The sequence below is a fragment of the Schistocerca serialis genome, chromosome 7, assembly GCF_023864345.2.
Source record: "Schistocerca serialis cubense isolate TAMUIC-IGC-003099 chromosome 7, iqSchSeri2.2, whole genome shotgun sequence".
Classification (NCBI taxonomy): Eukaryota; Metazoa; Arthropoda; class Insecta; order Orthoptera; family Acrididae; genus Schistocerca; species Schistocerca serialis.
This window is the reverse complement of record NC_064644.1, coordinates 194,422,272-194,439,298: the sequence shown is the minus strand read 5'-3', so window position 1 is coordinate 194,439,298 and position 17,027 is coordinate 194,422,272. Positions and strand designations below refer to the sequence as shown.

General features: G+C 40.9%; 1 protein-coding gene across 1 annotated transcript in view; it reads left to right on the top strand.

Moving 5' to 3' along the window:
- The window catches only part of LOC126412966 (lipase 3-like), an 84,615-nt gene that overhangs the window by 16,423 nt on the left and 51,165 nt on the right, over positions 1 to 17,027 (top strand). The window contains exon 2 of the mRNA XM_050082858.1: positions 16,147 to 16,336. Within this exon, the coding sequence (XP_049938815.1) occupies positions 16,147 to 16,336 (190 nt within the window). The remainder of the gene's footprint in view (positions 1 to 16,146; positions 16,337 to 17,027) is intronic.

The following is a 17,027-nucleotide window of genomic DNA, read 5'->3' as shown; positions in this document are numbered from 1 at the left end:
GGGTGGTAAAGGACACCATAGTCTCATTCCTTGACAGATGTTTCTCGAAAGCAGACTTCCTTTTATACTTTGATTTTCTTGTGTACGCACTTACTTTGAACTACACTTATTAGAGGCTGGGGTATGGCATTCTTTTCTAAAACTTCCCATAATTTAACTCCGTTAACTTTACCAAATATCATCGTGTGGTCAATAATGGCAATATGTGTGGTATTATTGTATTCTTTGAGTTTTTCAATAATTTGGTGGACTAGAGAATCACTGTCTAAGCAAGATCTTCCCATCCAAAACCTATTCTGTTCTTCAGTAAGAAACGTTTCCAAAAATACCATTAGTCTCTTTGTAATTAGTTTTGCGAATACAGGGTGATTGTAATTCAAGTCAAACTTTCGAAATGCTGTAGAAATTAAACCACTGGTCAGAATGACGTCAGATTGCTATGGAATATTATCGGAGAAGGAGGAAAACGTATGACAGAAGAAAAAAATAGTGTGAAAATTGATCAAAAGATGACGGTTTATGTGTCAGAATACGTAAATGAAAACACCTGTCATGTGGCGCGGCCCACTGAAATTTGTATAAACACGCCGGGTACACTGCTTTTCCTCCTTTCGCGTCTGCGACGTTCGCCATGACTGTCTCAATGCGGGATCGCGCTCTGCTTGTAAAGCTGTATTACAAGAATAATGACTGTGCCAAACTCGCTCTGCAGAAATTCCGGACACTGAAGGGTTTGAAAAAGGCGTTGGTCCGATGACTGCCGTGGGTCTGGAGAAAATGATTCGGAAATTCGAAAAGACGGATTCTTTTGGTGTGCACCTGGTAGAGGGAGGAAACTAATTGATTCGACGTCTGTGGAAGCAGTGGTCACAGCAGTGCAGGAGGAGACGAGTGGTGGTGTTCAAACGTGTAGTGCAAGGAGAATTGCCCGAATATTGGACATAACCGTGAGCACGGTGCGTAAAATCCTACGGAACAGCCTTCTTTGCTATCCATTCAAAATTATCAATGTGCACGAGTTGCTTCCTGTTGACCTGCCAGCAAGAGAGAACATTGCTTTAGAATGTCTTGCTCGCATGAAAGTGGACAACGATTGGCCGTGGAAGATTTTGTTGTCAGACAAAGCCGCCTTCAATCTGACAGGATACGTCAATACATAGAATTGTTTAATATAGGCAACGGAAAATCCACATGCAAATCAACCTGTACCACTTCATCCTGAAAAGGTCACTGGTGTGAGTTTACGGTATCATTTATCATAGCGGCATATTTTTTCGAAGAGACAGGTGCTTCCGGTCCTGTTACCTGTACCGTCACTGGTAAGAACTATGAGTGTCGTTTGTGCGACCACGTCATTCCAGCTCTCCAACAGTGTGGATGTGTGGATGGGATCATTTTTATGCAAGGTGATGCACCTCCGCAGATTGCAAATCGAGTTAAGCAGCTGCTGAAGGGTCTTTTCGGAAATGCTAGAATTATCATCCTCCATTTCCCTACAACCTGGCCGTCTCGATCACCTGATCTTTAATCCGTGTGACTGCTGGCTGCGGGGCTATCTGAAAGATGTTGTGTTCAGTGTTCCGACTGCAAAAGTAACTGCATTGAAGGCGCACACTGCGCAGCACATTCTGAACGTGACCCCAGAAACACTTCGATCAGTTGTGGAATATGCTGTTTCTCGATTTCGACTTGTTGCAGGAAACGGTGGACAGCATATTGAATTTGTTTTGCGCCAGTCATACGGAAATTAATAATCTGATTTGATATTGATTGACGCTTTCTATGCCCTTTTTGGCCTCAGGACAGTTAAAAACCGATGTGAGTGATGCTTTTTATGCGGGTTTTGGTCTCAGGACAATTAAAAGCCGATTTTTCCCATCTGATGTGATATGACCTTCTGTGGTGGATGGCCTTACGTAACTAACAGTATCACACCTGTACACCCATGCACACTGAGTAGTGCAGTTTGTTTAGTGTCAAACGAACACCTTAGGCATTGTTGTATGATTCATTTGTAATTTTTAGTCGACCACTATCAAATTATGACGATTACAGTGTCATATATTGCTAAATTTTATAACTATTTATTTTTCTTCTGCCATACGTGTCCCCCTTCCCCGATGGTATTCCGTTGCAATTTGACGTCATTCCAACCAGTGGTGTTATTTCTACAACGGTTTGAAAGTTTAGCTTTAATTATAATTACCCTGTATTTTGCATCCAGAATTCAGAAAATTAATATCTCGGCAGCTGTCTAATTTTCTGCTATCCCCTTAATTAAATAATGGGATAATAACTGCTGTTTGCCAGTCCTCTGGTACGTTGCTATATTTCCAACAAGCATTTACAAAATTCAATAGTTTTATGGGTATCGATTTTCCGGCATATTTAAATAATTCCACATTGACATTTTATTGTCCTGGGCATTTTTTTGTTTTTAGATGTTTTTAACCCAATCTTAGTTCTTCCATTATTATAAAATCAACATACTCGTCAGTAGCTGCAGTTCTCATATTTTTCCGATCATCTCTCCATATGTGTTGGAAATAATCCAACCGCTCATTTTCGGAAATGGTGTTAATTTGCACCATATCTCTTTCATCTTTATTAAGTAGTTTCTTAATTTCTAAAATGTCTAACTGAAGGAGCTTTGCACCTTTTCCTTCTATGTGTAGGAATATTTCACCGGGAATCCTCATTTGAATCAATTAAAATGATTATTTCTGATTGTTCTAAGAGATTTCTCCCTATAATTATTTTTTGTGTCGAGTGCAGTTAGGCCAGTAGAAACGTAACAAATAATGTTAGACAATTTTCAGAAACCATGTTAAATGAACAAACAGAATTTAATAGCGACAGTTTTTCAACGATTTTAAAAGTTTGATTTCTCTTAAAGAAACATGTATTTAATGGTGCAACGGCTTCTCAACGTAAGGTCACATCTGATAACTGCACAAATAATTGTTTTACTAATGACTTCTAGGTATAAATAATAATGTAACAATTTTGTGTCATTATAAAAGAACAGGTGTGCACGTGTAGAAATGTACCCTGTTTACATTTGGATACAATCTGACTTTTTTGAATTGTGTTTACAAATGTGATTTAGAACGAAAAATTTGTGTATGTACATCACTGTATCTACTCAGACTGTGCTGAAACCACTACTAGAAACAGTACGTAATTTTTTGGTGGTGTCTTTATTTTGTATAAATTGTAGTCAGAGTGCGCCAGTTTGTAACACTCTTATTCACCCCCATATTACCTCTGATTTCTCTGATTTTTTGTTGTCGTCATTTCGTGAGACGTTTGAGGACGGAAGAAAGATGCAGCCGACTCTTCTAAGACAGTACTTTATCAGAATTTCAGCAGTAAACTGCTCCCTGATGCACAATTTCTCTCTTGCAGCGCCTGTCCCTGCAGTTTGTTGAGCATCTCCTTAACACTCTCTCACTTGCTGAACGATCCCATGATGAAACACGATGTGTATATTTTCTGTTAAAGCAGCCTAGCAGGTACTAAATTGATAAATATCCCAAGAAGCGGTCGAAGTAGTGTTTTGTAAACCACGTCTTCCGAGCATGAATTACATTCCTCCAATGAATCTCAGCGAGGTATCTGGCTTTGCTACATTTAATTTTATATGATAACTCTACTTTAGGCTTCTCCTTGCGGTTACTCCTAACTGCTTTACGTTTGTTTTTTATCCCAATGATTCATCGCGAATTGCGTAATGGAACAGTAATGGATCTCTTCACCTAATTATTCACAACACGTTCCATTTATTTATGTTCAGGATGAATTTCCGGTTCCCGAACCGAAAGTTGCTCCTCTGAATTTCCCCATAGTCTTCTGGCGTTTCAACTTTCCTATAGACGCAACCATCGTCGGAGAACAGTCTCACGAAGCTTACGACGTTACCCACTAGATCTGTTATGCTGTCGGAAATGATGTTACATGATGAAACAACAGTCCACTACCAGCTGCCACTACTGACTACACAAACGGTCTATTGCGAAGATCTTCGTACACCGAGCGGAAGCTGTTAGGTACGTCGAAAACTGCTACAAGAACTGAGCGACTTACAGCTAGTATTCAGGGAAAACGACTACAGCAAACGGCAAATTTCTAAAGCAATTTCACAGAAGGGACGTAAGCAGAAGTCCCTCCGAGGAGTACACGCAGAACCCTGCCTTTTTGGTATTGTGTTTGTTTGTGTCTCCGCCTAAAGTATCCATAGAAATCAGCGGTAGCAGAACACGCTCCGAATTGCGTTACATGAAATACCTTTCATTAAATGGACAAATGGTTTCTGCGAAAGCGAAATAAAGGAGACGATAGAGTGAAAGATGTCTGATAATATTCTCGTTAAAGACGGCGGGCTGCAGCTAAGCTTAGCATGGGACGCGTCTACCTGGAGGTTGGAGGGGTCGCGCGAAGAAAACATTACCTTATACCGCCCTGGAGTGAGCACCAGTGGAACCAGAGGCGTTAGCACGGCCATACAGGGTGATCCTTTGATCGTGACCGTGCCAAATATCTCACGAAATAAGCGTCAAACGAAAAAACTACAAAGAACGAAACTCGTCTAGCTTGAAGGGGGAAACTAGATGGCGCTATGGTTGCTGCCCCGCTAGATGGCGCTGCCATAGGTCAATAGGATATCAATTGCGTTTTTTTAAATAGGAGCCCCCACTTTTTATTATATATTCGTGTAGTACGTAAAGAAATATGAATGTTCTAGTTGGACCACATTTTTCGCTTTGTGATGGATGGTGCTGTAATAGTCACAAACATATGGCTCACAATTTTAGACGAACAGTTGGAACCAGGTAGGTTTTTTAAATTAAAATACAGAACGTAGGTACGTTTGAACATTTTATTTCGGTTGTTCCAATGTGATACATGTACCTTTGTGAACTTATCATTTCTTAGAACGCATGCTGTTACAGCGTGATTACCTGTAAATACCACATTAATGCAATAAATGCTCAAAATGATGTTCGTCAACCTCAATGCATTTGACAATACGTGTAACGACAACCTTCTCAAGAGCGAGTAGTTGACCTTCCGTAATGTTCGCACATGCATTCACAATGCACTGACGCATGTTGTGAGGCGTTGTCGGTAGATCACGATAGCAAATATCCTTCAACATTCCCCACAGAAAGAAATCCGGGGACGTCAGATCCGGTGAACGTGCGACGACCAATCCACTTGTCATGAAACATGCTATTCAGTACCGCTCCAACAGCACGCGAGCTATGTGCCGGACATCCATGATGTTGGTAGTACATCACTATTCTGTCATGCAGTGAAACACCTTGTAGTAACATCGGTAGAACATTACGTAGGAAATCAGCACACATTGCCGAATTTAGATTGCCATCGATAAAATGGGGGCCAATTATCCTTCCTCCCATAGTGAAGCACCATACATTAACCCGCGAAGGTCGCTGATGCTCCACTTGTCGCAGTCATCGTGGATTTTGCGTTGTCCAATAGTGCATATTATGCCGGTTTACGTTACCGCTGTTGGTGAATGACGCTTCGCCGCTAAATAGAACGCGTGCAAAAAGTCTGTGATCTTCCCTTAATCTCTCTTGTGCCCAGTGGCAGAACTGTACACGACGTTCAAAGTCGTCGCCATGCAATTCCTGTGCATAGAAATATGGTACGGGTGCAATCGATGTTGATGTAATATTCCCAACACCGACGTTTTTGAGATTCCCGATTCTCGCGCTATTTGTCTGCTACTGATGTGCGGATTTGCCGCGACAGCAACTAAAACACCTACTTGGGCATCACCATTTGTTGCAGGTCGTAGTTGACGTTTCACATGTGGCTGAACACCTCCTGTTCCTTAAATAACGTAACTATCCGGCGAACGGTCCGGACACTTGGATGATGTCGTCCAGGATTTCGAGCAGCATACATATCACAAGCCCAGTGGGCATTTTGATCACAATACCCATACATCAACACAATATCGAACTTTTCCGCAATTGGCAAACTGTCCAGTTTAACACGGGTAATGTATCACGAAGGAAATACCGTCCGCACTGGCAGAACGTTATGTGATACCACGTACTTATACGTTTGTGACTATTACAGCGCCATCTATCACAGAGCGAAAGAAGTGGTCCAACTAAAACATTCATATTTCTTTACGTACTACAAGAATATGTAATAAAAAGTGGGGGCTCCTATTTAAAAAAAACGCAGTTGATATCCTTTTGACCTATGGCAGCGCCATCTAGCGGGCCAACCATAGCGCCATCTGGTTTCCCCCTTCAAGCTAGACGAGTTTCGTTCTTTGTAGTTTTTTAGTTTGATGCTTACTTCGTGCGATATTTGGCCCAGTCACAATCAATGGACCACCCTGTATGAGGGCAAAAGGAGGAATCGTGCGACAGCCACCACTCGACAATGGTCGAGAAGCTGGTGGATATATGATCACTTGAGGTGGCAGAAGTACATGAAAATTTTGTTGGTCTGATATTTATCAACCTCTGAAGAGATATTCATTACATAATATTTAATTCTCATTTATTGTTCCGTCTTCAGATCTGAAGATAATCCAGAGTGATCGAAACATGTAATCCAATTGAACATGTGCACCTGAGACGGAACGATAAATGAAAAATGTATATCTATACAGTCGCTGAATCTCTCAAGACGATTAAGTCGACTATGGTATCACATTTTTGTTTTGTTTTGATCATCAGTCTACTGACTGGTTTGATGCGGCTCGCCACAAATTCCTTTCCTGTGCTAAATTCTTCATTTCAGAGTAGCACTTGCATCCTACGTCCTCAATTATTTGCTTTACGTATTCTAATCTCTGTCTTCCTCTACAGTTTTTGCCCTCTACAGCTCCCTCTAGTACCATGGAAGTCACTCCCTCATGTCTTAGCAGATGTCCCATCATCCTGTCCCTTCTCCTTATCAGTGATTTCCACATATTCATTTCGTCTCCGATTTTGCGTAGAACCTCCTCATTCCTTACCTTATCAATCCACCTAATTTTCAACATTCGTCTGTAGCACCACATCTCAAATGCTTCGATTCTCTTCTGTTCCGGTTTTCCCACAGTCCATGTTTCACTACCATACAATGCTGTACTCCAGACGTACATCCTCAGAAATATCTTCCTCAAATTAAGGCCGGTATTTGATATTAGTAGACTTCTCTTGGCCAGAAATGCCTTTTTTACCATAGCGAGTCTGCTTTTGATGTCCTCCTTGCTCCGTCCGTCATTGGTTATTTTACTGCCTAGGTAGCAGAATTCCTTAACTTCATTGACTTCGTGACCATAAATCCTGATGTTAAGTTTCTCGTTGTTCTCATTTCTACTAGTTCTCATTATCTTCGTCTTTCTCCGATTTACTCTCAAATCATACTGTGTACTCATTAGACTGTTCATTCCGTTCAGCAGATCATTTAATTCTTCTTCACTTTCACTCAGGATAGCAATGTCATCAGAGAATCGTATCATTGATATCCTTTCACTTTGTATTTTAATTCCACTCCTGAACCTTTCTTTTATTCCCATCATTGCTTCCTCGATGTACAGATTGAAGAGTAGGGGCGAAAGGCTACAGCCTTGTCTTACACCCTTCTTAATACGAGCACTTCGTTCTTGATCATCCACTCTTATTATTCCCTCTTGGTTGTTGTACATATTGTATATGACCCGTCTCTCCATATAGCTTACCCCTACTTTTTTCAGAATCTCGAACAGCTTGCACCATTTTATATTGTCGAACGCTTTTTCCAGGTCGACAAATCCTATGAAAGTGTCTTGATTTTTCTTTAGCCTTGCTTTCATTATTAGCCGTAACGTCAGAATTGCCTCTCTCGTCCCTTTACTTTTCCTAAAGCCAAACTGATCGTCACCTAGCGCATTCTCAATTTTCTTTTCCATTCTTCTGTATATTATTCTTGTAAGCAGCTTCGATGCATGAGCTGTTAAGCTGATTGTGCGATAATTCTCGCACTTATCAGCTCTTGCCGTCTTCGAAATTGTGTGGATGATGCTTTTCCGAAAGTCAGATGGTATATCGCCAGACTCATATATTCTACACACGAACGTGAATAGTCGTTTTGTTGCCAATTCCCCCAATGATTTTAGAAATTCTGATGGAATGTTATCTATCCCTTCTGCCTTATTTGACCGTAAGTCCTCCAAAGCTCTTTTAAATTCCGATTCTAATACGGGATCCCCTATCTCTTCTAAATCGACACCTGTTTCTTCTTCTATCACATCAGACAAATCTTCACCCTCATAGAGGCTTTCAATGTATTCTTTCCACCTATCTGCTCTCTCCTCTGCATTTAACAGTGGAATTCCCGTTGCACTCTTAATGTTACCACCGTTGCTTTTAATGTCACCAAAGGCTGCTTTGACTTTCCTTTATGCTGAGTCTGTCCTTCCGACAATCATATCTTTTTCGATGTCTTCACATTTTTCCTGCAGCCATTTCGTCTTAGCTTCCCTGCACTTCCTATTTATTTCATTCCTCAGCGACTTGTATTGCTGTATTTCTGGTTTTCCCGGAACATGTTTGTACTTCCTCCTTTCGTCAATCAACTGAAGTATTTCTTCTGTTACCCATGGTTTCTTCGCAGCTACCTTCTTTGTACCTATGTTTTCCTTCCCAACTTCTGTTATGGCCCCTTTTAGAGATGTCAATTCCTCTTCAACTGTACTGCCTACTGCGCTATTCCTTATTGCTGTATCTATAGCGTTAGAGAACTTCAAACGTATCTCGTCATTCCTTAGTACTTCCGTATCCCACTTCTTTGCGTATTGATTATTCCCGACTAATGTCTTCAACTTCAGCCTACTCTTCATCACTACTATATTGTGATCTGAGTCTATATCTGCTCCTGGGTACGCCTTAAAATCCAGTATCTGATTTAGGAATCTCTGTGTGACCATGATGTAATCTAATTGAAATCTTCCCCTATCTCCCGGCCTTTTCCAAGTATACCTCCTCCTCTTGTGATTCTTGAACAGGGTATTCGCTATTACTAGCTGAAACTTGTTACAGAACTCAATTAGTCTTTCTCCTCTTTCATTCCTTGTCCCAAGCCCATATTCTCCTGTAACCTTTTCTTCTACTCCTTCCCCTACAACTGCATTCCAGTCGCCCATGACTATTAGATTTTCGTCCCTCTTTACATACTGCATTACCCTTTCAATATCCTCATACACTTTCTCTATCTGTTCATCTTCAGCTTGCGACGTCGGCATGTATACCTGAACTATCGTTGTCGGTGTTGGTCTGCTGTCGATTCTGATTAGAACAACCCGGTCACTGAACTGTTCACAGTAACACACCCTCTGTCCTACCTTCCTATTCATAACGAATCCTACACCTGTTATACCATTTTCTGCTGCTGTTGATATTACCCGATACTCATCTGACCAGAAATCCTTGTCTTCCTTGCACTTCACTTCACTGACCCCTACTATATCTAGATTGAGCCTTTGCATTTCCCTTTTCAGATTTTCTAGTTTCCCTACCACGTTCAAGCTTCTGACATTCCACGCCCCGACTCGCAGAACGTTATCCTTTCGTAGATTATTCAATCTTTTTCTCATGGTAACCTCCCCCTTGGCAGTTCCCTCCCGGAGATCCGAATGGGGGACTATTCCGGAATCTTTTGCCAATGGAGAGATCATCATGACACTTCTTCAATTACAGGCCACATGTCCTGTGGATACACGTTACGTGTCTTTAATGCAGTGGTTTCCATTGCCTTCTGCATCGTCATGTCGTTGATCATTGCTGATTCTTCCGCCTTTAGGGGCAATTTCCCACCCCTAGGACAAGAGAGTGCCCTGAACCTCTATCCGCTCCTCCGCCCTCTTTGACAAGGCCGTTGGCAGAATGAGGCTGACTTCTTATGCCGGAAGTCTTCGGCCACCAATGCTGATTATTTATCAAAATTTAGACAGTGGCGGGGATCGAACCTGGGACCGAAGACGTTTTTATTATTAATCAAAGACGCTACCCCTAGACCACGGGTACCTTCTTAAATAATTAAAACTTTATTCAAGTGGGAGTTGATGTACATGATCAATATCAGTGTGAGGTGTGACACCCAAGAGCACATATACACTCTTGTATTCGTTATGAGATAGAAACAAACAGCCATCTCGTCACCACTTGGTGTGCATTCATTGTACACTGTGCAATAAATCGGGGTGATGCTCGCATGCCCTTCATGTCAATAATTTATTTTTTTACTTATTTGTTTAGTCATTTTTTCGTATGTAGTACAATGTTCACTCTAAGGCTGGACTTAACTGTAGCCATTACAGAGAACAATTTTCATGGTTACATATAATTATAAATGTTATACACCACAGTTACAATTCAGTAGGCCTACATTTATTATAGTTCAAGTATTCACATACTTATGGAAGCAGTGGTACTGTAGGTATTCTGTAATAGGTATTCTGTAGGTATTCTTGTGTCAACATCTTCATCTCAGCCTAACATTTACTTACGCCGTACGTTCTCAGCTATTGGTTGGATATAAACTAATTTCTCTCTCCTCCTCCGTTTTTGCTCTTTACAGCTCCCTCTAGTACCGTGAAAGTGGACAACTTTGTCACAGACGTATTAATTCGTGAAAACAACGCGCTGCAGCTTTTTATTCTAACTGACTGTAATTCGAGTCAGCATTCGACAATAGGATTCTGCAGTGTGTTACTACGTGGTGCTGCAATTGTAATGGAAACTACTGGTACATGCATTACAAATAATTAGTGAAACCTGACATTGTCAAAGAGGAGATGGCGGTCTAGACGTAGCATATTCGATGTTATCGTTTGACTCTTACGTAGGATCCGTTTTTTTGCGTACAGCACATCGCCAGTTAGTTATAGAAGGCAGCTTCCCTTCCCTGTAATTTTTAACTTCGTTCCTTCGATATTTTTATACTTTAAAAATTATTTGTACTTAGATACAATCTTCTTGGATGTTAATCGAGAATTATTCCAGTTATGTAGGTTTTCCCTCCTACATACGGCATGTTGCCAGTTAACGATGTAATACAGTATCCCTACTTGCAATTTTAACTTCATGCTATTGTTATCTTTATTTTTGCTTCGATGTAGATACGAACTTTTTCAGATTTATTGTCTACAATTCTTTCGGCAGGTCTACAACCTGGCTTGCTCAAAGTGATATTTTTAAATTACGTGCTATCATTGTCTTGGTACTACGAATACATGTCATTGCACGACTACAGCTAATGACGCCTTAAAATGCATATTCAATACTTTTTTACATTTTGAATAGTGTGACGTCTTATTATTGGTAACATATTATGTATTACACTATTAAATCGAGTTGTCAAACAATTACTTTTACCATTGGAATTGGCTCCCCATGATATGTTTTGGTCAGCTGTTACACAGTGTTTTTATGCACTATTTGGTTTTACATAATTTTCTTCGGCTACTCGTCCTCCGTTTGTTTACAGATCTAAGGACAGTTGTAGATAGCAATCGAGACTAGTTATCACACTGTAATTGTTATAGGAAAATTGCGGTTGACGTATTAAGAGGTTTTCACTGGAATTTTTTTTAAATTGAATAAGTTACAAATGAGCTGGTCACAAAGACTTCGTTAATAAGAGAAGCTGAAGAAATGAATTAAAATTTGTGTGACAGCTAGGACTTGAACCTGAGTATCCTGCTTACTGGGCAGCTATACTAGCCATTATACCACCTTAGCAGTAGAGCTAACACAGCTGCATGGACTATCCTAGCCCAGTGCCTCCCTCCCTCCCCCCCTCACACAACACTAACTTCCGTTCTCGCCTTCAGCCTATTTTCTCCTCCTTAAACTGTCGGCATTCCCGAGGCTCTCCAGTACTGGAAACTGGGCTGAAGGCGTGAACCGAAATTTCTGTTGGGGACAGCGATGGACTGGTGAAGTTCATTAAGACGCGCTAGCTATACCTCTACTGTGCTGTAATGGATAGTACGTCTGCCTTGTAAGCAGTAGACATGGGTAAAAGACCTGGCTGTGGTGCAAATTTTAATTCATTTCTTCAGATTCTATCATTATCGAAGATAAGGTTGAGACCCATATGTCTCAAGCAAATTGTAGTTCAAGCAGATCAATGATCACAAAGCCATTTTGCTGTAAGGTGGAAAAGTGTGTTTGTGGATTTCTTAGAAACATTTTGCTGCTGACTACTCTTTGAAGAGCTGACTAATGGAAGGTAAGTTACCATCAATTGCAGCCATTGGGAAACAAAAACAGTTATTTCCATACATTATGAAGGTAACTTTGTGACAGCACAAATACCTGCATTAACATATGCGGCAAGTGAAATGGTAGAAAACAAGTCTCGCAAATGGAATTATGAATGTTTTTTCGCATAATAACTCTTTAAATATAATATGCACTTGCTCAGAATATTGCAGTGAATGTATCAGAACTTTCTTTTTTCTGATACTACTCAACTTATAAGAAAAGTCTAACAGTTTGAACCAATTACCTCGCTTACAGGATTTTGTGTTAAATCTGTTGTGAGCTGATTTTTTTATATCGTTCCAATTAGCAGATGCCTAAATAAGTGTATAACTTTGCATAATGCAGTTTACTTTTTCACTCTTATTTTAGTTCATTGAGGATAGGTCCGTAATTATTAGGATTTTAAGAAAGCTAGTAAAATTATGGCTAACTATGTGACAAATATTATGTTTACAGATAAAACTCATAAAACGTGGCAAATTTTTAATAAAGTTTTAACTGTTCGTTATAAAGTAACGCAAGGTCAGCCCACCGTTGTAATAGGTGAATTTAACGCTACCTTACCTGTCTTAGACTTCATGTCACAATTCTGTCCTGAGCAAGGAATAACAACGTGACAATTAATATTCCATATTCCGTAAATCTCATTGCACATAAAAACATTACTTGAGTCAATATTAAAGCATAGAGGTCATAAACTTCAATATACTGTAAATTAAAGGTCTTCGTTCATATTTATGCAAGTTATTTTACAAAAAGTGCTGAAAGCGTCTCAAAGTTGCCGACTTTTACGGTACTACGATATCTTAACACATGTTCTAGCAACCTGTCTCTTCTTCTTTTAAGTGTTTTCCACGTATTATATTATATATTCTGTGGAGAACCTTACCAGTCTACCTAATTTTCAACGTTCTGCCATAGCAGCATTTCTCAAATGCTTCGATTCTCTTCTTTCCCTGTTACTCAGCAGTCCAGGAGTGACTTCTGTACAATGCTGTGCTCCACACGTACATTCTCGGAAGCTTCTTCTGCCAATTAAGGTCTATGTTTGACGCTAGCAGACTTGTTTGGACCAGGAATGCCTTTTTTACCTGCGCTTTCTGTGGCCGTGCTTTGGACCTCGAATGTTATTTCACTTTCAGAGTAGTAGAACTCCTTCACTTTGTGGTCCCCAATTTTGACGTCAACTTATCACTAAGCCCAATTGAGCTACTGCCCATTACTATCATCTTCCTTCTGTTCACTCACAATTCATAATCTGAACTCATTCGGCTGTTCATTCCATTCAACAAATCCTGCATCTCTTCTTCACTTACACTGAGGAAAAAATGTCATCTCAAATTTGTCAGGCTAATGAAAAAGATAATGTCTCTCTTTTTGTACATAGCTTACTTGTATCCAAAACATTGAGAAGAGAATTATGCTACTGACCTCGTCACTGAAAAAAATGAGGCAAATTAAAAAATAAATAATTTATTAAGCACTTTCTAAGCGCCATACCAGGTACCTAACTGGTACGAAGGGCCAATAAAAAAGTGGTTGCAGATGTGATTACCACAGAGACACCACTTTTTGGTTATGATGAGACAAGTACAATAATACAGCACTACTGTTCTAAGTAGTAGATGTATAATAAAAAAATCATTACCAGCATTTTCTAATTTTTTTACAAGAGAATAAAAAAAGTCTTTTAGTACTGAGTTATGTTTGTTGCACAGTTCCAGTCTTAGAATCAGATGCTGCAAAGTTTACTGTAGAACTCCTGTGCTGTTGAGCAAGAAATGGCTTTTCCTAACATTTTACAGACACACATTGTTTTGCATGTTTACTTCTCCAAATGCTTTTACTAGTTTTGAAAGCCAAATTTTCTCCTTACATTACGGATATTTTTATTGAATACAAACTAAAGCTGAAATTAATTCTGCTTACCATCAATACTGCATCAACTAAATGGAGGAAAAGACCTTGACACAAGGCAGTTGGAACTCTAGAGGGAAACATTGCTTGGCATAAAAACGATGAGTCTTCAAGCAATGATTGTTTGAAACATTTTGTCAAACGTTTAGCAATTGGAGGAAGTCAAGGGCATTCAATAGAGAACCGAGAACACAATAGCATTGAAAATGAATTTTGTGAAGAAGTGGCGCTTAGAATGTTCGAGATTTCCACTCTTCATGCGTATTCCTTCCACATATCCACTCTCTCCCCAACGTTAAACAATGGAAATCCCTCTCTGCTCTGTGTGTAAATACTAACGTCCATTTAATACGTACCTCCTCGGGTACATCTGAAACTAACTTTGTATCTCTTTTGTCCTTATTTTTATTCTTTTAGTTATCCACTGCTAGGACTGGAGTGAGCTGTTCGAAATCCGGCTCATTGAAGAATCATGGTTCTGTTCATCCAAGTATCAGACAAGCTGGTACGGAGGGGCAAAAGGGGGAGCCAATTTGGAAACAGATGGGAGGGGCTTACCATTTCCGGCACACATTTTACAAACAAGGCACAACTTCCGAAAATCTTAGTCGGGACTGGAGGATTGGAATTATATTAATTTATTTCTGCGACAACACGCTACGATGAGAACGATGTCCCAGCCAAAAATTAAAATGTTGTGTATGTGTAAAATGTGTATTTGTGTTGCATGAGTGTGTATGTGTTACTGAACGGAGCGGAGTGCTGGGTGTTGTCGTCACCGTTACAGGTTATTTTTTGAAGTAGTCTTTACGCTCTCCATTCGAAGGAGTGGAGCAGACTGTTGTAGATCCAGGCGATTAAAGGGTCGCGTTTCTATTCATCCAGTTATCAGACGAGCTGATGGGCAAATGGATGATAATTGAGAATAAATGGGAGGAACTGACTAGTTCTGGCATTCGCCTTACATCCAGGGGAAACATTTGTAAGAAGGCTGTTTAGGTTTTTATGTTGGTAACTCCACGTCGCGCTCTATATAAAAATCACAAACTGCACTACTGTGCTGCTAAACTTCTACGTTATTTGATACAGAGACAGCTGAGTAAAACTGAACGTACTCAGACAGTTTTCTCTTTACTTATTCTGATCATCACTAAACTGACACACAATATTTTTAGCGCAACGCAATCTGACTTTCAATAATCCCTACAAAAGAATGGCTCTAACTAAGAATAACCTATACCTTTCATAGTGTTGAAAAGTGGTCTCTCTCTCTCTCTCTCTCTCTCTCTCTCTCTCACACACACACACACACACACACACACACACACACACACACACACACACACATATATATATATATATATATATATATATATATATATATATATATATATATCAATTCATGACCTTCATCTTTACAAATTTCCTTTTTCTGGCGGACCCAAGTCCAAATCGTCCGCTTATAGTAACCTCTCAAAACTCTGGCATCTCTCTCTCCACATCCACCACTGCTGGCGGCTCACCTCCAACTGTCCAACGCTACGCGCTGTTCACATCCAACTGCCCAACAGTACAAGCGAATATTCGAATATTCCAACAATGAGTCCAACCAGCCACAGACTGCACGCAATACAGTCAGTGATTTTCATACAGAGCGCTGCGTGGCGTTACCAACATAAAAACCCAAACATCCTACTTACAGCTTCGGAAAATTTATGTCGGAACCGAGGGATTCGAACCATCGTAATTTATTCCTAGGATTGTCATTTCGTTCATTAAAGAACCATTTGAGTTCTACCTGCGAGAAAGTCCTGGGACGACACTGGGTAAGCTTAGTCTTTGTTCACTAACCGACAGTGGGGAACTGTTGGATCCACTTATGAGCGTCCAAAATCACTAGCCTACTGTGAGTTGTAACCCGCTGCCTCGCTGTCTGGTGTGGCAGGCGCAGATGCTGCAGCAGCACGGCTACCGAGTGGAGGAGCACTACGTCGTCACGGAGGACGGCTACGTGCTGCGCCTGTTCCGGATACCGCCGCGCCACCGTCCTGTCGACATGCCGCCGGTGCTGGTGCAGCACGGCCTGCTCTCCAGCTCCGACGACTGGGTCGTCAGCGGGCCCGCCAAGGCGCTCGGTGAGCACTCGCCACTGCGCAGGTGATGCGCCGCTTCTCTCAATGCGCTTACGCAATAGGACAGGTAGGACCGGGTCTGGAGTAGAAGCGTACAAATCCCCCTTCCTGTCTGTCTGCCCCTATCTGCCCCGCTACCGTTAAAGTATCTCAGTCGGCCGCAAAGGAAACACATGTGTACTGAAACACAGTGGTCAAAGCACGTCAGCTTGGTTTTCCGCATACCTGGAAAGCTTCAGGGGACCCGTTACGCCTACAGCACCTAACAACAGATTGCGCTGTCAATCCAACTCGACTACCCAGGTATCTACACATATAAAAAAAAAGTTTTGCATCACCTCGGTTCCGAGAGTTACGGAACCTGTACAGAAAATTGGAATAGAAATCAACATAAACATCACTTCCGCCCTTTCTATTGCTCATGAAAACCACACATTGCATGTTATACTACCATACAGCGAGACCTTCAGAGGTGTTGGTCCAGCCCATTCACGAGTTCATCAAGGCATTGCTCCACTCCTCAAAGGCGATTCGTCGTAGAACCCTAAGAGTGGTTGGTGAGTCACGTCGTCCATAAACAGCCCTTTTCAATCTGTCCCAGGCATGTTCGATAGGGTTCATGTCTACAGAGTATGCTGGCCACTCTAGTCGAGCGATGTTGTTGTCCTGAAGAAGTCATTCACAAGATGTGCAC